The sequence below is a fragment of the Micropterus salmoides genome, unplaced genomic scaffold (genome assembly GCF_014851395.1).
Source record: "Micropterus salmoides isolate LMB-PRFRI ecotype aquatic unplaced genomic scaffold, ASM1485139v1 Ms_hic_scaffold_2, whole genome shotgun sequence".
In the NCBI taxonomy this organism is placed as follows: Eukaryota; Metazoa; Chordata; class Actinopteri; order Centrarchiformes; family Centrarchidae; genus Micropterus; species Micropterus salmoides.
In genome coordinates this window covers 25,055,046-25,078,597 of record NW_024041150.1, presented here as the reverse complement: position 1 = coordinate 25,078,597, position 23,552 = coordinate 25,055,046, and the positions used below count along the sequence as shown (strand labels likewise).

Sequence of the window (23,552 nt, the reverse complement as noted above, 5' to 3'; positions counted from 1 at the left end):
AGTTGTATGTATGTCAATGTATAAACTGTGTGTCTATGTATTTATATGTATTATATTGTTGCAATAAAAGCAAACTAAAACTTTACAAGGTGTGTGTGTTAATTTTCAAGGAAATCAAATACATACATATTATGGTTCTATTAGTCTCTAGTCTCAGCTTTTATTTTAAAATTTCATTATTACATTTTTTGGTAACTTTTATTTTACAGGTCCGTGGTTTTTAAGAATTTCCTAGGATGTTTCCTTGGAATAATTATGTAATTTAAAACTAATTTAAGTAAAATACTGTAGATGCATAGATTTCAATTGGTACACTTCTTCGCCCCAAAAGTGTTTTTTTGTTGTATAGTTTGAAAAGCCCTTTAAGGCAAATTTGTCATTTGACGTCAATGTTCAAAATCAAGTTGATAAAGGTTTTAATTAAAGATCACAAAAAGCTTATAGAAAGCTGTGGCTATCAAAGCAGCAGGTTTAAGTTTTTGTTTTAATTACTTTTTTGATGTGTTGGACTTTTACCAGACAGAGCTCTTGCAGTTAAATCTACATCTGTGATTGAGTCAATGTGAACTAAATCTTCAACTTCACAAAGTTACCATCTTTGCAGAATCTTTGATCCCACTGAAACCGAAAACTGTGTAAAATAAAGTAAAATCTATCAAATGTATTATCTTATATTTATAGATACCAAATAATAACAAACACAAAAGAAGACCAGGATTGTGGTTGCCATAGCAACGGCAATATGAGCTGTAAGCTGACACGTTGGACAGCATCCTGCATCAACGCAAAAACAATCAAGAACGCCATTGCATCACTTATTGAGATACTTTTCAACAGCATGTCACATTCTTCGGGTTAATATAGATTCAAATCCTCTAAATGTGGAGAATCAGGGAAAATGTTTACCAATGATTAATCCACATATTCATTTTAAAGTATTTTATGATTTTTTCACCTTTTGGCTCTTCAAGATAAAACAGTGAAAGTAAACTTGGGACTTTGAAATCAGAAGAAACTGTATTGTTGTAACTGCAACATCAGTTGGCAAGTTAACCAGTATAAGAGTCATCAATAAAGTGTATTTTTAAAGTTCTCTCTTTGGTTATATAAAATAAAATTACACAAAAGTGTAGTTTAAAGGAGATGCTCTTTGTAACTAACCTGCAGGTGTTTCCCTCTCAACCTCTTCCTCTTGGTTTCTCAAATCCATCTTTGATGCTCTTTGTTGTTTTACTTCGTTTCACAAGTTTGTTATTTACACCTTTCAGCATTTAACTGAAAAAACTGCGACCAGCCCACCTCTTCCTCATATTACGTCAGTTCTCTTCAGCATGGAAGCTCAAAATAGTACTACATGTGTAATTCGAATTATTGCCGCATTTTCTTTCAAACTAATTTGGTTGCAGATGTAAGATTTTGATACAGTTGGTCCTTCAGGCATACAGGCGTAGAGGCAGCTCTGTGTGGGAGAGTGCATCATCCAGTCACCAAAATACTTAATACCTTATGCACTACTATTATTTAACCACAGTCCTTGGAGGAAGCAGTAATTCTCAGTCCACCTTTCACAAACATCAGTATTAGTGTAACAGTATTGAATCTTCTGTTCAATGGAGGCTTTAAAAAAGGTCACCGTGATGTGTAGTCAGCTGGAAAACTTTACTGAACACAGAAACAAGATCTTTTTATTTATTAACAGACATTTGGATGACCCACTTCCACCAGAAAAAAAGGATTAAAAGTAAAACATGATTCAAACTAAAATTATTACGTTAAGCTAATTTGACTTCTATCTTGTAAGTTTGTGAACATGTGTTTATTATTATTCTTTCTTATAATTTTGATTTACATAGGATTCTTTTTACCACACTAACTATTTTTATCGCGACTTCCATCTTTGAGTGAGCTGTACAACACCAAAAAACATTTGGGTTAATTTAAATTCTGAATACAATACATTTTAAGAATTGTACCGTTTTAAAAATCACAAGATAAAATTCCTCTCAATTCTTCTGACTTAATATCACACACAGCAGCTTAATATTTGATTTCCTGGACAGAAGTAGGTTGCAGCATATAACAAAAGCTTTTAACATGAACACATTTCCAAAAAAAGAACACAAGCTAGAAATCATTAGTGTAAAGTACCTCTACCAATACACTAAGTAACTAATTGAAAAAGAAAACATTAAATGTCTTAGTTTTCACTTTTCTGCTGCTCGAGATGCCAGACAATCCTGTCCCCCCAGTTGGTGGTGAAATGTTTTTTCAGCTGCAACACAACACATGCAAATAAAGAAAACTGTTAATGGACATACAGCTTTGTACCAACTTTATATTTAAAACATAAAACTGAGCCATTCCTTAACTATGGGATTAGAACAGTCTCACATGTATTCACAAACAAATGTCAAGATCTGTAACATGCAAAATGCACACATACATGTAGAGTGATTTGTATCTGTAAATCTGGATTTGTGCCTCTTAATTTACAACCTGTATCATCATTTGTGATGTACAAATGATTTTTATATACAAATCACTCTGGGACAGATCCAGATCTACGGATACAAATCTCAAACACTTGTGCACTGTGTTTTACAGACACAAGTAATGCGATATTTTCACAATTTGGGGATTTTGTGTGAAACAACACGGCAGAAGAGTCTCAAAACAATCCACACAAATAGGTGGAGATTTATAAATATATTACCATTGAAAAATACTAAGTTGATTGATATACAGATACAAATCACTCATTGTGCATTGTTTTAAGAGTTACGTTTTTCTACATTTATTTGCCAACACTTATGAGACTGTTCTATTCTATACCTACCACACATACAAATGTTCAAAGAATTACTGAACATCTCCAAATTATTTCTAGTGTATTTCGTAGAATAAAAATATCACCTTTTGCTCCCAAACCCTGTATTTGTTTTTGTCCATGTGGTGACACACATACCTGTTGAAAAACCATTTCCCTTGTGGTGCTTTTATCACAGTAGAGACGTTCTGCTGAGGAGCACAACATAGACAGACTGACTGTCTTACTCACTGGAACTGGGGAACAAACAGAGAGTGTGTAAAGAGGAAGCTAGAACAAGGAAGCACACTCTCATTCATGCTGTAAAATCTTCATGTGGACAAATAAATAATGTCCACTGTCTTCAGACACTGCTAGCAAATAATTCTCAGTTTGTTTTGTCACCTAAATGACCAGTTATACACACACAGTATGGATGTCCAAATAATTTCCTTTAATTTATTTGGCATTTTTCCACTACAAATGTCGTTGACATTACTGCTTAAAAACTTAACATGCATTTCTAGATATATTTGTTAGGGTGATTTTATGCCTAATCTTGTATTTCTCTGCGCAGTTTGATTTGGTTCATTTGTGCTGGTGTGAAACTGTCAAACTCAAACAGACTGAGAATGTGTGAAAAGGGGATCCAAACCTGCATGGCCCTGTGTGAATAAGCGATGGCCCCCTAAACCTTATAACTGGTCGGGCCACCCTGAGCAGCAACAATCGCAATCAAGTGTTTAAGGTAACTTTTACAGCACTTTGGAGGAATTGTGGCCCCCTCCTCATCTTTGCCGAATTGTTTTAATTCAGCCACGTTGGAGGGTTTGAGCCTTAACTGCTTTTTTAAAGGTCATGCCTCAACATCTCAATCAGATTCAGGTCAGGACTTTGACCAGGCCACTCTATAGTCTTCATTTTGCTTTTCTTAAGCCATTCAGAGGTGGACTTGCTGGTGTGTTCTGGATCATTGTCCTGCTGCAGAATCCAGGTGCACTTCAGCTTGACGTCACAAACAGATGGCCGGACACTCCCCTTCAGGATTTTTTGGTAGACAGCAGAATTCATGGTTCCATTTACCACAGCAAGTCTTCCAGGTCCTGAAGCAGCAAAACAGCTGCTGTGACCTCTTGGATGAGTCGTCGCTGCGCTCTTGGGCTAATTTTGGTCAGCCGGCCACTCCTGGGAAAGTTCACCACTCATCCATGTTTTCACCATTTGTGCATAATGGCTCTCACTGTGGTTCTCTGGACTCCCAAAGCTTTAAAAATGGCTTTACAACCTTTTCCAAACTGATAAATCTCAATTACTCTGTTTCTCATATGTTCCTGAATTTCTTACAGCATGTCATCTAACTTTTGAGAATATTTTGGTCAACTTCACTTTGTCAGGCAGGTCCTATAAGTGATTTCTTGTTTGAGAACAGGTGTGGCAGTAATCAGGCCTGGGTGTGGCAAGAGAAATTGAACTCAGCTTTCCAAAGATAAACCACAGTTCATTTATGTTTTAACGGGGGGGCAATCACTTTTTCACACAGGGCCATGTAGGTTTGGACCCCCCCTCCCCCCCCCTTAATAATAAAAACCTTAATTTAAAAACTGCATTTTATATTTACTTGTGTTATCTTTGTCTACTATTTGAATTTGTTTGATGATCTGAAACATTTCATTGTGACAAACATGTAAACAAAATAAGAAATCAGGAAGGAGGCAAACACTTTCCTCACACCACTGTACAACATTAAATCTTAGTGATATGATTAATCAATTAACTCAACTTGGATACAGATAAGTGGCAGAAAAAGGATGGATTAACTAATTTTTTTAAATTTAAGTTGTTAAAATTTACACTTGAGACAGTGAACTTCCTACAGTAGCTGCTGTTTTCTAATGATGCTGACAGAACCTCTACAGAAAAGACTGAACCGTCTCCAGCAGCATAGAGTCACTTGTAGTTTATAGATGTAGGGCGTCTCCTAGCAGCCCGCAACCACATCTACTACTACATACTGTACATACACAAAAGCTAGAGTTACTGCCTTGTGAGAGAAGTGAAAAATAGTTTCTTCCAAGATCTGCAACACTCTAGTTTATAGTAGATTTATGATTTTAACATGAATTCAAAAGATAATAACTATTAAATCCATCTAAATAAGCAGCATACTGTGTGTGTTATGGTGTATAATATAGAAAGTAAAAAGAAATTAAAACAGAAGCATGTTAATCTTGTTGCTGTGATACAAAAATACTTGACTTGCCACAGATAGATCAGTATTGGCGTGTAAATGTCAACTGAGAAGTAGAAATGACAGTAGAGAAACGCTAAAGAGACAGTATGTTTGAGGTTGGTTTTTTTTAAATGTCTCACTCACTCCATTACCATGGTCACGTTCCTAAATAACCAAGTTTAATGGATCTCAGATCTGTGTTGTGTGTTTCTGTTCAAAAACAGTCAATGTACAATATTGTTGCAAGCAGGTGCTCCTCTTATAAATGTTTGCTGCATTAAAGGAAGCTCCATAAGCTCGCAGATTTAAGAGTTTGCTGCCAAACTGCAACCTTCACACAACTTGTGAACACCATGCTTTTGAAGTACCTCCTCTCAAACCTCACACGTTGGGAGTTTTCTTAAATGCACCAAAGTATTTTTTCTCATTTTTTTCTTTGCCAGTTTCAAGTGAAACTGACAGCTGCCTGAAAGTAAAAACAGAAACCCCCTAGCAACGTATGGTATTCTTAGAAAAATGTGACAGCAAAGTAAAGTATGCACAGTTTGTTACTGTTACAGTTTGAAAGCAGAGTCTTTTAGGTCTGAGAGTCTCACCTGTAGAATATGACGCACTTGTTGGATCACTTGACAAGTCATGGGCCACTGATTTCACTGTAAAGTTGTACTTGGTCCCTGACTTCAAGTTACTAAATGTGTAGCTGGTTTGGTCATTCAAAAGATGAGACTCGGTGGAGACCCAGAAGCTGGAGTCGATTGTGACACTGTAGTTGACTGTATGTGAGTTGACAGGAGCTTTCCAACTGAATGTGATGCTTTTATTGCTGGAAGTGGCTGTGATATCAGTAGGTGGCGATGGCACTGAAATAAAAGTGAAGAGAGAGAAAATGAGGCGGTGATTCATCAGAGTATCTTTCAGTCTTTTTTGGTCGGCATTTTTCAGCTGCCTTCAGAGTACTTAAACTTTGTGATAAACTTTCTATATGGTAGTTTTCATAGTTAGTGGTAGAGTCTGCAATCCCCTGCAGGGTTCAAATTGGCTTTACATGAACGATGGTTTCACAGTAAACTATGCAGCACTTATTCCAATGGTATTCTTTATCTCACTGACATCAGCCTCACTGTTTACTGTTACTAATGCTAACCGAACATTTCCTACTCCTTCACATTAAAAGTGTTCAACTGGCAAAACACAAGACAACATATTTTTAAATATTGCTGAACGTAACAGAACAAGAAGCAGCGGCACAGTGAGCTGTTAGATGATTTGCTCCTGGTATGATGGAAAAAGACTGATTACTGTCCGACCTGATTATCAAAACAACATGAGTTTGTTTGGCTGCACTGTAAGCAGACGCACCAGCTGATCTCCTGTTGTATTTCTGACAAAGTAGCTGCTTAAGGAGCGTTTGCTCTAGTATTAAAACACACTTGCTGTTACCACATGTGTTACCAAATCAACCACATCGGGATTATAATTACACACAAACAGGGAAAATACAACAGGGGCAAAGTGACTCACAGGTGAACTTGGAGAGAGTCACTGGGGTGCTGCTGAGATTTCCACCAACGCTGTAGACAGTGACTGTGTATTTGGCTGCAGCCGTCAGGTTGTGAAAGTACATCCGAGGTGTTTCGCTGGTTGTTGTATTAAGAGTTTGGCCATCCAGCTGGAGCACAATCTTGAACGATGAATAATTACCCACAGGAGGGTCCCAGTTGGCATTGAGGGAGACATTTGTTGGGACCAAATTCAGGTTTGAAATTGGATTAGGAGCTATGTAGGAATCACAAAATCAGATTGATGACATTAAACACAGCAGGACATAGTTTCTGTTCTGTTTACATGAATCATGGATTTTTCTACTGATCAACATCTAGCAGTCGACGACTACACCCAGAGTTACCAGTGTGGTTGACGGTGGTCACATAGTCTCCTTCCTCCGTGTCATTGACCATTGCTGCCACACTGAGGGTTATCTTGGTGCCCGCTGGCAGGTTTGTTACATTCACATTTGTTTGCTTCACCGTGCAATTATCAAACATACTGTTAGGAAGAGAAACAATTACTTTAGTCAAACTGCTGCTGGCAGAAGAAACTGTGCATCTCCAGAGTGACTAGTTGCCAGAAATTAAAAGAAAATGTTTACATTACAACTTGAGTTTGCGTAGTTTGGGACATCATTCCTATTCTAATGAGAAACATGAGCAGTCAGGTGATGATACAGGTTTTAAACAAACCCCAGGTTAGAGAGACTTATTTGGAAAAGAAGAGCAAAAGGTAAAAATATCCATCACACTTTACATAACGACTCCCTGGTTCAACTTTAAACTACTAAAGGAATTTTTCTTTGCAAATTTTAGGTGGTTTAACTTTCAGTTTTACCTTCAAGTAAAGGGGTTTGGATGATGGTTAAATACTTATTTACAATATGTCTGACTACTTGTGTTTCTCACTCTTTAGGATTTTGTTGCAGCAGTGTTGTTGTGTTCCCAAATCTCAGCAAGATCATCAAAACAGATGCCCAAACTACAAAAACAGGAGCCAAATTTTGAGGCCTGCGGAAGTCAGACATTAAGGCAGAAAGAAGACAAATTGGCCGTCAAATTCACACGTTTACCACCTGGACAGTCTGTGCCCGCACTTAGGGACAGCGACAAATACGTACTAATTACTGTCATTCACAGCCTTCACTTTGTAACTTGTGGCGTTTCCTATAGGTGGTGCCCATGTAAGCTGTAGCGAGTTGTTGGTAATATCAGACACCTGCAGGTTGGACACTTTGGAGGGCTCTGAAAGAGAGAAAGAAGATAACTATGAAACAGACGCAACATCACTGTTTACAGACAACGACTCCAGTTACAATCTCACAGGCGTCAGATGTGGCTCTAATTTGCCTTTGCTGATTTAAATTTCATATTATATGAGCAAGAAATGACCAGCTGGAAACTTCTTCCTCATTTAAACCTGAACAAGCTTTTGATGTGCTTTCACTGGTCTCCACCACGCAGTGTACTTCCTGTTAAAATGCTCTAACATTTAAAAACATATATAAAGTTTAAATAAGTTGAAACACACATCTTACTGAGCTACATCAGTGATTACAGTTATTTTATGTTAGTAAGGTTTTATGTGATATAAACTCACTGGTGTATTTCATGATGTTGAATCCTTCACTCCGTTGGGACTTGTCCTCAACCTCTGAGGTGACAGTGAATGTGTAAAAAGTTTCCAGGTATCAAACTGTTGACTGTGTAACTTGTTAGATTGGTCTGAATGTTCTGATTCTTCTCTCCCTGGACATTAATAATATAGGAAACCGTTCCCCCATCTGGTTTGTCCCAGCTCAGGGAGACAGAGGTTTCTGTCACCATTTTGACGTTGAGGATTTCGACTTTGTTAGGTACTGAAAAAAAAGGAGAGATAAAATCAGGGTTACAAGCAAAGTGTTTGCTTTATTACTAGTCTGTGTATTAATTTATCAGTGTATATTTTAAAATGTAAAACAAGGCTGGTAATTTAAAAATAATCTGCATGACAACTGGATTATGAAAACAGTGCACATCGTACACACTGTTGTTTAATTTATTATTTAACTTAACCAGAGAGACAACTTTTTTCCATTTTCTTCCTGTTTTCCTTATTTACCATAAAATTATGAAAATGGAGATCAGTGTCCTCTTACAGAAGGAAAAAAATTGTTTTGTATCCATGAAATCTGGATAAAAATCATGGATGATATAATTCATGTTGGTCTGTATATGTCTTGTTGAAAATGTGTAAAAAGTGAATATTACACTACTACACCACTAAATAAGTTTCCTTTTGTCAATTGTCTATATTTCGATTTGTCAAATATATGTAATAAAAAATATTTTTGAGTATGTTCACATACTTCTCTTTTCTCTTGTAAAACATTAAGTTATTTTTGATGACTCATTCTGAGCTCAGTGGTATCTACATTATCTAATAAAACTAACTAATCCTTCTCATCATATAAAACTACATGTGCCCTTTAGCTCATAGGCTGCAGTAGCTAGCAAACAAAATTATATATTTTTAACATCTACTCAACAACTAGTAGTCATTGTTTAACCCAGAGTTACCAGTGTAGTTGACGGTGGTCACATAGTCTCCTTCCTCCGTGTCATTGACCAGTGCTGCCACACTGAGGGTTATCTTGGTGCCCGCTGGCAGGTTTGTTACTGTCACATTTGTTTGCTTCTCCGTGCAATTATCAAACATACTGTTAGTAAGAGAAACAATTACTTTAGTCAAACTGCTGCTGGCAGAAGAAAATGTGCATCTCCAGAGTGACTAGTTGCCAGAAATTAAAAGAAAATTTTTACATTGCTAACCTGCTGATGTTTAACAGGTATGATGCTAACGATGTTCATCATCTTAGTTCAGCTTGTTAGCATGCTTACATTTGCTAATTAGCACTAAACATTGCCATACTTAGAGCCAGCCCGGCTTAAGACAGACATCCCTTTAAATATACCTGAATTTATATAAGTAAATAAATTATTATCAATATAAATCTATCCACAATACGTACTGATTACTGTCATTCACAGCCTTCACTTGTAACTTGTGGCGTTTCCTATAGGTGGTGCCCATGTAAGCTGTAGCGAGGTGGTGGTAATATTAGACACCCGCAGGTTGGACACTTTGGAGGGCTCTGAAAGAGAGAAAGAAGATAACTATGAAACAGACGCAACATCACTGTTTACAGACAACAGCAAGTGTTGTAGTATAACCAGCAGTATATCATTAATGTGTAAGGTGATTTTGGGGGCACTATATTGTGTAAGTGTGAAGTTATTGAATATCTCTGCAGAATGTGTTTTCGGTGTTGCACTTTGTAGACGGTCCCTGCGCACTCCTCTCACAGCCGGCTGCACGTAGAGACCAATGTCATTTGTTCTGCTCCTAGGAAGACTCATTTATGTGAAAATGTACTTGTAGCTCGTTGTCTACTTAACTACGATAATAAAGAGGCGTCGTTTGTGTTTTAAACACGTTTTGCTTACGAGTTATTGATCCCGGAAGCTCAAATCTGTGAATCTGTTTCCAACTTTACTGAACTCAGTAATAAATGGCACCTTTCCAGTCATCCCTAATTACGAGATCTTTTCTCATAATAACGAGATCTTTTCTCATAATTACGACATCCTGATCTCGTAATTATGAGATAAGGCTTCCTATTTTTTTTTCTTTGGTGAATGCAATGCGCTTCCGTATGCAGCTCCTCTTTTCACCCTGTGTTGAAGGCTTTGTTTTTGGTTTTATTAGCTATGGAGTGAAACATCTTGCCTCTACATGATCTTTGTTGGGAGTTGCACATGCAGATCCTAGTTAAGAACTACAAGCCAATCAGAAGCAGAGTAGGGTGGGCTGTGAGAAGCTGGTAAACAGACTTAGGTTCTGCTGGATATGTTTCCCTTACCAGCTTAGCAACATTGACTGGAGCAAGAGTTTCAGAGTGGTGAGCTATTTATCTGTAACAAACGTATCTTTCATCCATAAATTTATAACTGAGCTCTGAGCTCTACATCACAGTAACAACTTTGTGTCCATTGACTGCCTGGAGGGTAGCTTGTGTTTGGAAGGGAGGTGAGAGGCAGCAGGCGGACGTCTTTTCACTGTGTGCTGCAGCTCAGTGTGTTTTTCCACTGGTGTTTTTAAGGGCATGTCTGACTAGCTGCTGGGCGAGCATTATGACGCCTGTTTCGCTGTGATGTGACAAGAAAGTGGAAGAAAAGGCTGGACTAAAACGAGCTGTTTTCAGGCAGTTCAGAGCAAGTTTTCTGTGGGAGATGGGAACTCCCTTTGAGGTGGACTTTGGCTTTTTCACTTTGCAAACCTATTAAATGCACAATAAAGATATATAACTCAATAAAGGAGAGGGAAAAAGGCAAACAGCATAATATGACCCCTTTAAATAAGTTGAAACACACATCTTACTGAGCTACATCAGTGATTACAGTTATTTTATGTTAGTAAGGTTTTATGTGATATAAACTCACTGGTGTATTTCATGATGTTGAATCCTTCGCTCCGTTGGGACTTGTCCTCAACCTCTGAGGTGACAGTGAATGTGTAAAGGTTTCCAGGTATCAAACTGTTGACTGTGTAACTTGTTAGATTGGTCTGAATGTTCTGATTCTTCTCTCCCTGGACATTAATAATATAGGAAACCGTTCCCCCAGCTGGTTTGTCCCAGCTCAGGGAGACAGAGGTTTCTGTCACCATTGTGACGTTGAGGATTTCAACTTTGTTAGGTACTGAAAAAAAGGAGAGATAAAATCAGGGTTACAAGCAAAGTATTTGCTACATTACTAATCTGTGTATTAATTTATCAGTGTATATTTTAAAATGTAAAACAAGGCTGGTAATTTAAAATAATCTGCATGACAACTGGATTATGAAAACAGTGCACATCGTACACACTGTTGTTTAATTTATTATTTAACTTAACCAGAGAGACAACTTTTTTCCATTTTCTTCCTGTTTTCTCTTTCTTGTTTACCATAAATAGTGGAGATCAGTGTCCTCTTACAGCAGAAAATAAACAAGGTTTGATACATGACATCTGGATAACAATGATGTACAGTATCTCCCAAAAGTGAGTACAACCCCCACATTTTTGTAAATAGTTGTTTATCTCTTTTCATGTGACAACACTGCAGAAATGACACTTTGCTACAATGTAAAGTAGTGAGTGTGGAGCTTGTATAGCTGTAAATTTGCTGTCCCCTCAAAATAATACATCACACAGCCGTTAATGTCTAAACCGCTGGCAAAAGTGAGTACACCCCTAATGGAAAATGTCCAAAATGGACAAATTGCTCTTCACTTCTAGCTACTAAATAAATTTCCCTTTGTTAATTGTCAGCATGCCAATTGACAAATACTTTTAAAAAAACATTTGAGTGTTTTTATGTTCACATACTTCTCTTTTAAAACTTTAAATTATTTTTTATTACTCATCCTAAACTCAGAGGCATCTACATTTATCTAATCAAACTGCCTAATTCTATATCATAAATCCACACTTGACCTTTAGCTCGTAGGTCGCAGCATCTAGCAAACAAAATTATAGAGTAAATAATTTTTATTTAATATTAATCTACCAAAAAATGTATGTGAAATCCCTAATTTATAAATTATTTATTTATTTATTCTCTTACTAATGCTAACCGAACATTTCCTACTCCTTCACATTAAAAGTGTAGAACTGGCAAAACACAAGACAACATATTTTTAAATATTGCTGAACGTAACAGAACAAGAAGCAGCGGCACAGTGAGCTGTTAGATGATTTGCTCCTGGTATGATGGAAAAAGACTGATTACTGTGAGACCTGATTATCAAAACAACATGAGTTTGTTTGGCTGCACTGTAAGCGGACGCACCAGCTGATCTCCTGTTGTATTTCTAACAAAGTAGCTGCTTAAGGAGCGTTTGCTCTAGTATTAAAACACACTTGCTGTTACCACACGTGTCGCCAAATCAACCACATAGGGATTATAATAACACACAAACAGGGAAAATACAACAGGGGCAAAGTGACTCACAGGTGAACTTGGAGAGAGTCACTGGGGTGCTGCTGAGATTTCCACCAACGCTGTAGACAGTGACTGTGTATTTGACTGCAGCCGTCAGGTTGTCAAAGTACATCCGAGGTGTTTCGCTGTTTTTTGTATTAAGAGTTTGGCCATCCAGCTGGAGCACAATCTTGAACGATGAATAATTACCCACAGGAGGGTCCCAGTTGGCATTGAGGGAGACATTTGTTGGGACCAAATTCAGGTTTGAAATTGGATTAGGAGCTATGTAGGAATCACAAAATCAGATTGATGACATTAAACACAGCAGGACATAGTTTCTGTTCTGTTTACATGAATCATGGATTTTTCTACTGATCAACATCTAGCAGTCGACGACTACACCCAGAGTTACCAGTGTAGTTGACGGTGGTCACATAGTCTCCTTCCTCCGTGTCATTGACCATTGCTGCCACACTGAGGGTTATCTTGGTGCCCGCTGGCAGGTTTGTTACATTCACATTTGTTTGCTTCACCGTGCAATTATCAAACATACTGTTAGGAAGAGAAACAATTACTTTAGTCAAACTGCTGCTGGCAGAAGAAACTGTGCATCTCCAGAGTGACTAGTTGCCAGAAATTAAAAGAAAATGTTTACATTACAACTTGAGTTTGCGTAGTTTGGGACATCATTCCTATTCTAATGAGAAACATGAGCAGTCAGGTGATGATACAGGTTTTAAACAAACCCCAGGTTAGAGAGACTTATTTGGAAAAGAAGAGCAAAAGGTAAAAATATCCATCACACTTTACATAACGACTCCCTGGTTCAACTTTAAACTACTAAAGGAATTTTTCTTTGCAACATTTTAGGTGCACTAACTTTCAGTTTTACCTTCAAGTAAAGGGGTTTGGATGATGGTTAAATACTTATTTACAATATGTCTGACTACTTGTGTTTCTCACTCTTTAGGATTTTGTTGCAGCAGTGTTGTTGTGTTCCCAAATCTCAGCAAGATCATCAAAACAGATGCCCAAACTACAAAAACAGGAGCCAAATTTTGAGGCCTGCGGAAGTCAGACATTAAGGCAGAAAGAAGACAAATTGGCCGTCAAATTCACATGTTTACCACCTGGACAGTCTGTGCCCGCACTTAGGGACAGCGACAAATACGTACTAATTACTGTCATTCACAGCCTTCACTTTGTAACTTGTGGCGTTTCCTATAGGTGGTGCCCATGTAAGCAGCAGCGAGGTGTTGGTAATATCAGACACCTGCAGGTTGGACACTTTGGAGGGCTCTGAAAGAGAGAAAGAAGATAACTATGAAACAGACGCAACATCACTGTTTACAGACAACGACTCCAGTTACAATCTCACAGGCGTCAGATGTGGCTCTAATTTGCCTTTGCTGATTTAAATTTCATATTATATGAGCAAGAAATGACCAGCTGGAAACTTCTTCCTCATTTAAACCTGAACAAGCTTTTGATGTGCTTTCACTGGTCTCCACCACGCAGTGTACTTCCTGTTAAAATGCTCTAACATTTAAAAACATATATAAAGTTTAAATAAGTTGAAACACACATCTTACTGAGCTATATCAGTGATTACAGTTATTTTATGTTAGTAAGGTTTTATGTGATATAAACTCACTGGTGTATTTCGTGATGTTGAATCCTTCACTCAGGCTCCCCCACCACCATGTACACAAGATAGTCGGTTGACACGGATGGATGGATAGATGGATTCGTCACTCCGTTGGGACTTGTCCTCAACCTCTGAGGTGACAGTGAATGTGTAAAGTTTCCAGGTATCAAACTGTTGACTGTGTAACTTGTTAGATTGGTCTGAATGTTCTGATTCTTCTCTCCCTGGACATTAATAATATAGGAAACCGTTCCCCCAGCTGGTTTGTCCCAGCTCAGGGAGACAGAGGTTTCTGTCACCATTGTGACGTTGAGGATTTCGACTTTGTTAGGTACTGAAAAAAAAGGAGAGATAAAATCAGGGTTACAAGCAAAGTGTTTGCTTTATTACTAGTCTGTGTATTAATTTATCAGTGTATATTTTAAAATGTAAAACAAGGCTGGTAATTTAAAGATAATCTGCATGACAACTGGATTATGAAAACAGTGCACGTCGTACACACTGTTGTTTAATTTATTATTTATTTAACGACTACAGAGACTGCTTTGATCATATAAAGCTACATGTGCCCTTTAGCTCATAGGCTGCAGTAGCTAGCAAACAAAATAATGTATTTTAACATCCGCTCAACAACTAGCAGTCATTGTTTAACCCAGAGTTACCAGTGTAGCTGATGATGGTCACGGTGTTTCCTTCCTCAGTGTCATTGACCAGTGCTGCTACACTGAGGATTATCTTGGTGCCTGCTGGCAGCCCTGTTACTGTCACATTTGTTTGCTTCTCCGTGCTATTATCAAACAACATACTGTTAGGAAGAGAAACAATTACTTTAGTCAAACTGCTGTTAGCAGAAGAAAATGTGCATCTCCAGAGTGACTAGTTGCCAGAAATTAAAAGAAAATATTTACATTACAACTTGAGTCTTTTTTTGCATAATTTAGGACATCATTCCTATTCTAATGCAGCCGCATTGCAATTCAAATGTCAGATGCGGAAGAAACGAGAGCAGTCAGATGATGAAACAGGTTTTAAAGTAGACCTATTATACTACTATGTTGTTGTTCTGTGACTCCTGCATGGCAGCTTTGCATGATTCAAAGTTCAAAAAAATTATTTTCTATCTTATACTGACTCTTCATTTCAGCGTCCTGTCTCTTTAAGGCCCCCCTCTCAAAGCCCACTGCCTTTTGATTGGCCAAGACCTGAAGCATGTTACCAGGCTGTTGTTGCCGCTGAGTGGTACAGACTGAAGCGCGATTTATACTTCCGCGTTGAGTCTAGTCATGCATTTATGCTTGTGTGTCGGTGTGTGCATCGTTTTTGCCCTCCACTAACTTCACTGGGGGTACAATTATATACGTGCAGGTGTAGTCTTTTCAAATGTTATCGACCGAATGGATCACAGTCTGATAGTGAAACGAGTCATTTCGCTCGGGTTGTGAGGCTCACATATATTCATCCACCTTATTACAGCCGCTGATTTGGCCGCTAATAAAATTTACTTCAAAGCACGGGTCACTTCCTGTTGGCTCGGAGGCATTGCGAGGCTACCCAGCTGATCAATCACAGTGCTTACGGTCCACGTCATCCCGACGTGTAGTTATATTTTTGAGAAGGTGCACGTCAGGCTATGCAGAGGCTACGCTGTCGATTCGACACAGAAGTATAAATCACACTTGAGCGTAGCTGTGCGGAGCAAACGACCATATATGGAATACCGTCTCCGTCTAGCTCCGCGTGTCGTCAAACGGAGCCGTTAGTAGAAAAAGATGTTGAAAACAGAGCGTTCACAACAGGAGGAAATCTGAGGTTTTGGCTCACAGGGATTTCTTTTAAACACTTTTACCTCATCATTTGAAGCTTTGGCCATGTTTAACATGAACATCCAACATTGTAACATTGTAGATAAGTCATAAAATTTGGAAAAGCATAATAGATCTCCTTAAAAAAAAAAACAGGTTAGAGAGACTTATTTGGAAAAGAAGAGCAAAAGGTAAAAATATCCATCACACTTTACATAACGACTCCCTGGTTCAAATTTGACCTCCAGAAGGCATTTTTCTTTGTAATGAGGGATTGATTACAACATTTCAGGTGTGTTAACTTTCACAGTTTTACCTCCAAATAAGGGGTTTAGATCATGGTTAGTTGTTGGAAGTGTCAGTACTTGAGAGTCATCTGGGCCAAATGAGCAAATTATTTTATAAATAAAATATTATTTAAAAGTTAGATAAAAGGAAATTGTGTCTAAATTATATATTTCAGCATTTTAAATACAAAGCCTCTTTAAATATATTGTAGTGACTATGAAGATTTCAGCTTTTTAAGACCTTTACGTGAATTCAAAGATTCTAAAATGTTTCTTTGCATTGGTGGTGTTTTAGAATAAAGCTAAACTGTGTTACAGATGTATTTCTATATTCCTGAGTAACAATAAAATTTCAGTTTTTCACATAATTGACCATATGTTGCAACATAAAAGAACAAGACTAAGTGTCTCAAGCCTTGCTAGATGCTCTGCGAGGCTGCACTTAGGGATATCGACAATTTGAATTAAATGCTAACATGAACATGCTAACACGCTCACAATGACAATGCTAACCTGCTGATGAGGTATGATACTTACCATGTTCATCATCTTAGTTCAGCTTGTTAGCATGCTTACATTTGCTAATTAGCACTAAACATTGCCATACTTAGAGCCAGCCCGGCTTAAGACAGACATCCCTTTAAATATACCTGAATTTATATAAGTAAATAAATTATCAATATAAATCTATCCACAAATACGTACTAATTACTGTCATTCACAGCCTTCACTTTGTAACTTGTGGCGTTTCCTATAGGTGGTGCCCATGTAAGCAGCAGCGAGGTGTTGGTAATATCAGACACCCGCAGGTTGGACACTTTGGAGGGCTCTGAAAGAGAGAAAGAAGATAACTATGAAACAGACGCAACATCACTGTTTACAGACAACGACTCCAGTTACAATCTCACAGGCGTCAGATGTGGCTCTAATTTGCCTTTGCTGATTTAAATTTCATATTATATGAGCAAGAAATGACCAGCTGGAAACTTCTTCCTCATTTAAACCTGAACAAGCTTTTGATGTGCTTTCACTGGTCTCCACCACGCAGTGTACTTCCTGTTAAAATGCTCTAACATTTAAAAACATATATAAAGTTTAAATAAGTTGAAACACACATCTTACTGAGCTACATCAGTGATTACAGTTATTTTATGTTAGTAAGGTTTTATGTGATATAAACTCACTGGTGTATTTCGTGATGTTGAATCCTTCACTCCGTTGGGACTTGTCCTCAACCTCTGAGGTGACAGTGAATGTGTAAAGGTTTCCAGGTATCAAACTGTTGACTGTGTAACTTGTTAGATTGGTCTGAATGTTCTGATTCTTCTCTCCCTGGACATTAATAATATAGGAAACCGTTCCCCCAGCTGGTTTGTCCCAGCTCAGGGAGACAGAGGTTTCTGTCACCATTGTGACGTTGAGGATTTCGACTTTGTTAGGTACTGAAAAAATAGGAGAGATAAAATCAGGGTTACGAAACTATAGAGTAAACACAGCGGATCTGTTTGTTGACGCTAACAGTTTTAAATGCATCTAACATTATTAAAACATTATTTTAAAGCAGTTACAAAATAAGAAAACTCACCGGTGTAGAAGGACACCACCTGTGGGTTGAGGTCTCTCTCGCATTTAACGGGGAATACCCGGACTGAGTAGTAGGTGCCTGCTGTCAGGTTGACAAGGTCATAGGTCAAATTTGTCAGATTATAGGTCGGCAGTATGCCGCCTTTAACCTCTAAACGGTAACTGCTAATGTTGCCAGGTCCAGGTAGCCATGTGAGATTAGCGCTCTCTTTAGTCACATAGGTCACGTTGACTTGGCCATGGAAAATATCTGTAGTAGGAAATAAGAAGTGAAGACTGAAGACTGTTGACTAGCAAAGAAGATATCCAGAGAGATTTAAAAAATGCACTGAAAAGGAAAATGGTGCAAAAAAGCGGTGTATAAATCAGAATAAACCAGAGTTCAAATTAGACTATAAATTACTATATTTGTTATCCTCTCGTTTTTAAATTAGTGTGAGGCCAAATCCAGTAAGGATGCATAAGATCGCACAAAATAATTCCCCCCATTGTCCCAGATGTAAAAGCAAAGACAGAACATTTATGCATGTATTAAGGCAGGATGAAAACATGTTAGGGTTAGCTAAACTATTTATTCTTTTAATGAAGCTATGTTAGACACTGAGGTTAATTTTAGTCCTTGCTAGTGTCTTTGAAATTCATTTTGTAACCTTAGAAGTAAAAGTGCTCCTTCAACAATATAATGTTTTTGATCAATAAGTACAATATTAAACATTTCAAGTTCAGTTGTGAGCATTTATCCAGATTTATTCAAATGGTGATGCTGAATGGATTTTGCACTAGATCATTTGTTTTTCTTTTGAGGGTTTGTAGTCTTCATGTGTTTTTCCTTTTTTTATTGTTGAAAGAATCTCATTGCTCAGGAACTTCATTAATATGCTGGATGGATGTATTCAGGCTTTGTTTTGTCACAAACCCTAGTAAGCTGCCTTGTGTGTTTTAATCTGTCGCTTTTGGAGGGTTTTTGGGTAGGTGTGAGTTAGAATGTCGTCATCTGTTTTGAGTTTGTATCTTTTTACATATGGAGGACCAAACATTTCCTGTCAATAAAAACAAGTATATTAATGTAAATCTTATTTATACATTACAGAGACTAACACACAAAAATCTTATTTTTATCTAGATTAAATAACGAAAATAAATCACTCGGCTGAATTAAAAATATAATTTTGAAAAATGGGTCACGTCCTTTAAATCTCACCAAGAATGAGCCTTACAATTAACCTGTTTATATGTTTGCCATAGTGTATATTTTTGATTTGCCCCTCATTTTATTAGTACTCTGCTGTATATATTTTATTCTGTATATTTTTAGTGTATCTTAAAGTTTCTCATCATTGATCATTACCAAAAATAGTTAGTTATAAATAAAATTGTATCTGCAAAACAAGATCTTATTATTATGTGTGGTGAAATTGTGGAGTAATTACTGGGAAGTATTTAATAATAATTAAGAATTTTTTTTAATAAACAATGGGATGGGATAGATTTACTGAGCAACTCAAAACCGTTTACTGCAACATACATTAGTCCGGGGTACAATTCACAGAAGAAAAAAAAAACGTTACAACAACCCTGCACAAGTCCTATATATATTTAAATATAGTAGTTATTTTTCAACTGTGCGAGATCTGAAATCACAGGGGCAACCAACCACAAAGAGGCTTTAAATGAGTCGTACCTTCATAACATATAGAAGGCAGAAGCTCCGAGCAGTTCTTTTCAACCCAAGCCCCAAAGCTGAGCATGGCCACACAAGAGTCTTCAATATAATTTTCATCAATATTAGGGATGTCCGGCAGCATAGGTGATCGATCACATGCTGCTGCTCTTGGCAACGCCGTGGTCATGGGCGCAGAGTTGGTTTCATTAAGTCCACTGGAATTTGTCCAACTTTGGTCTGTGACGCTGGTGAAGCTCGTCATATTTGAGCTTGTGAATTCTGTGAAACCGGTCATGGTAGGGGTTGGCGTCGCTGGGCAGGTGCAGGAGCAGCTGCAGCAGTAGCTTTTCGGTAAGGAGGATTTCAACACAGGCCAGCCAGGATACCAGTTCTGGAAGACGAGGGGATCCCCGTTGGCCCAGCGGGTCCAGCCAGGCCAAGTCATGGTGGTGGAGTTAGTGGTGGAGGAGAAGTTTTTGCGGAGGCCGACCCAGCAGTCAGAGGTGAGTTTCCGGTGGACGCTTTGGATGTTTTGAGGAGTCAGTGTCACCAGGTCTTTGTAACAGGCCTGAAAGTATGCGAAAAGGCTACAGTCAATCTTTTTCAGTAGATCTGGTTTTTGTCCGAGCTGTGATGTTAAGATGGTTTTCTTTAACAATGTAAGCACATTTATAAAATGTATAGGCTGGGATGAAAAAATGGAAATTGTTATTAGAATTCAACCCCAGATGCTCTTAATGTTTTGTCAGTGGTCATTACCAGACCATGGCATGTAGAGTTATTAAGAAAATATATCACTAAGTCTGTCAGTCAGGGCTGATTATTTAACAAAATTGTTAATAAATGAACAGCTGTTGATAAATAAATCCAAACTCTGTTGTATCATTAAATGCTGCTTTAAAGACATGTGCCTTATTAATTAAAAGTCACAACCCAGGGCTCCAGACTGCACACTATGACCACTGACAGGTGAAGTGAATAACGCTGATTATTTTATCATGGCATCTGTCAGTTGTTGGGATATAATTAGGTGAACATATTTTCCTTAAAGTTGATGTGTTAGAAGCAGGAAAAATGGGCAAGCGGAAGGATCTGAGCAACTTTGACAAGGGTAGAATTGTGATAGCTAGAACATCTCCAAAACGGACTGCAGTGGTCAGTACCCATCAAAAGTGGTCCAAAGAACGGACAAATTTTGTGGCCGATGCTCATTGATGCACGTGTGGTCTGATCCAACAGATGAGCAACTGAAGGTCAAACTGCTGAAAAGGTTGATGCTGGTTCTGATAGAAAGGTGTCAGAACACACAGTGCTTCTTGACATTTGTTTTGAGTACATGAATGTGCTAATCCCAAAGTTGTGCCATTAACAGCTTTCTTTATCTTCATGTGTTTTTCAGCAGTTCAACAAGCTGTTGAGGGACATGATTTTCTGGCAACTCAAGAAGCAGGAAAGAAAAACCAAGGAACATAAGGAACATAATGTTTAATTTGTATTGGTGATGGTAATTTAATTGTATTGTACTCTATTATTTTATATGATTTCATAGTTTGCTAATCTCTTATTATAAACCTTGTTGTTTCATGTATGAGCACCGTGTCCTTCAGCTGAGAACATATGGTGATCCTTTGATTCTGCTATCTTTGTGTGATAGTGTTCAAGGTACCTTTCCCAACAGTTGCTGAGTGTCATTGTCGGGTGACTCAGCATAAAAAGGCAGATCATTTATCTCACGATAGATGCAGCTATGAATGGACAGTTGTGCAGTTGGACAGCTGTATATGAATTATGGGTCAAATGTTAGTTTCTAAGGGTTAAGAGAAACAACCCTAAGAGAAACAAATGTTCTGAGGCATGAGACTGTATGACTGAAATACAACTCGTGATTTCCAGCATTCTATCAGCAGACAGGAGGAGAATCAATTTGTAAATTTCTGATTGATATAACGACAAATCTCTGAAAGACCTTTTCTTGTTGAATTCAACAACATTCAAATATTCAATTTGTTATTTTATTGTCATTTGTATTTTCTACATTTTATTTTTTCTCAAGTGTCTCATTTCGGTTTATATTGACTTTACCTACAATTCTTGCAAAAATATTCTATGTATAAATATTGTTTGTTTATGCCACATTCTGTTGAGGTCTACATATTCTTAGACCGATAGATGGAGCAAACTGTCATAAAGGAGGGAGCATTGTGGTGTCGGGTGCGACTGTGTGGCAATGGAAAATGGTTCAGGGGTCAGGTAGGAGGGCTCCTTTGCATAATTTTGCTTAGGGCACCAGGGAATTGCATGTCGATTTAAGTGGTGCTCCTAAATTTTGAGCTTGTGCTCCTAAACGTTTCAGATGAGAGCACCAGTGGAAAAAGTTAATCTGGAGCTCTTTTTGTGCATTTAAACTGAGGTCACGTCGTACCTGGCAGTGGTTCCTGGCATCGGCCCAGCTGAGGTTTTCTGAATGAAAGAAGTACTCTTGCTCTGCAGTGCTGCACACCAACATCAGAGCTGAGACAAAACACACAGACAGGAGGAAAATATATCTAATGTTTGTCAACACAGGTTTCAAGTAATGATCTGGTACTGGTAATGACCTTAATTAGCAGATCAGCCAAACAAGACAAATCCACAATTAACAACATTTAATTACATTTATTACATCACAGCTGACTTAGTTTTTAGTCCCACAGAAGTCCCTCAACTAAGATCACTTGCATAAAGATGAAGGCCACACAATGAGGTGCAATGATTTTGATGATCAGATCAGTAAGTTCCTGTATTTCAGGCACCAGAATTGATATTGTAACTGAAGTCAGCTCAGTGCATTCCTAGTTAACTCTGGTTACTTTCATTAATCTGCCAAATATTGCCATGATTGTTTAGTCTACAAAATAGTGGTGAAAACGTGCCATTATAATTTCTCAGAGCCCACAGTGATCTTTAAATTCCTTGTTTTTTTTCCCCAACCAACTGACCAAAACCCAAATTCATTATGATATAAAACAGCGTATCCTTACATTTGAGTGGTGGGATGAGAGAATGCGTGGTGTTTTTGCTTGCAAATTGACTAAAGCGATCAAAATGCATTGTATAATAATTACAGATAAATTTTCTTTCAATCAACCAATCAATTCTCTACATACAACCCAGTTGTTAGTTTCAGATTGTGAAATTAGCACGCCGCATTATTCTGAAAATATCTCAACAGTAGTAACTTCAGTGAACGACACTAGTTTAGGTTTTCAGTCATAGTTTAGATACAGTTGCAAGTAAACTTCAGATCAATGTATACACACACACAGGCCTACGTATTAGTATATATATTTTTATGAATTATTAAGGGATACCTTTTAATCTTTAACACTTTTGGTGCTGAAACAATTAGTCTATTAACAGAAAATGTTATCAGTTCATTTATCAAGCCAAACTGTGGAGGCTTCCATTTCAGGAATTTGCTCCTTTTCTGTTCGAGATCACTTTAAATTGAAATGTTTTTAGACAGAAATATATCGCTACTCTGTCACTTCACAGGCTGAGCAATCAACCCCCCCCCCAAAAAAATATTTGGCATATTAACCCGATAACACTCATCAGCTGCAGCTTAAACTCTTTTACAGTGACTTTAAAATAATAAGTCTACAGGATACAAATAAATACCGTTGAGAAAGCAGCACTCACCCAAACAAATTAAAATAAAGACTTTATCCTTTTGAGAGTTTCCCATGTTGAGATTTCTGTGGATCCTAAAATCAGGGAATCTTCATTAACATTTCACTGGATGACAGCTACTGCAAAATTTAAATATAAATTAAAAAGTAGAAACCAAAGAAAATACTGTAAACAGAAATTAAGTATAACAAACTACTCAACCAGGCTACACATGCATCCTGTGAGCTGAAAGAGGAAGTGATCTGAGTATGAGGTGTTCATAAAAACCACCTTTTTCATAGGTCAACAGGGAATAAACTGCATATTT

At 37.7% G+C, this 23,552-nt stretch overlaps 1 protein-coding gene and 1 long non-coding RNA gene across 2 annotated transcripts; one reads left to right on the top strand and one right to left on the bottom strand.

The window, feature by feature from the left end:
* Nucleotides 1–1,640: 1,640 nt before the first annotated feature.
* Nucleotides 1,641–23,483, bottom strand: LOC119911874 (receptor-type tyrosine-protein phosphatase eta-like). The gene is made up of 15 exons (XM_038730855.1): nucleotides 23,255–23,483; nucleotides 21,996–22,084; nucleotides 19,592–20,141; nucleotides 17,912–18,160; nucleotides 17,511–17,768; nucleotides 17,032–17,155; nucleotides 13,002–13,141; nucleotides 12,617–12,871; nucleotides 11,066–11,323; nucleotides 7,705–7,828; nucleotides 6,943–7,082; nucleotides 6,558–6,812; nucleotides 5,633–5,896; nucleotides 2,966–3,063; nucleotides 1,641–2,272 (listed from the first exon to the last, which is right to left on the bottom strand). The coding sequence occupies exons 1-15, from the start codon at nucleotides 23,298–23,300 to the stop codon at nucleotides 2,198–2,200; spliced, it is 2,925 nt and encodes a 974-aa protein (XP_038586783.1). The 5' UTR covers nucleotides 23,301–23,483; the 3' UTR covers nucleotides 1,641–2,197.
* On the top strand, nucleotides 19,941–21,706 carry LOC119911876. The gene is made up of 2 exons (XR_005446059.1): nucleotides 19,941–20,076; nucleotides 20,973–21,706. It is a non-coding gene; the product is annotated as an uncharacterized LOC119911876 (long non-coding RNA).
* Nucleotides 23,484–23,552: the final 69 nt, after the last annotated feature.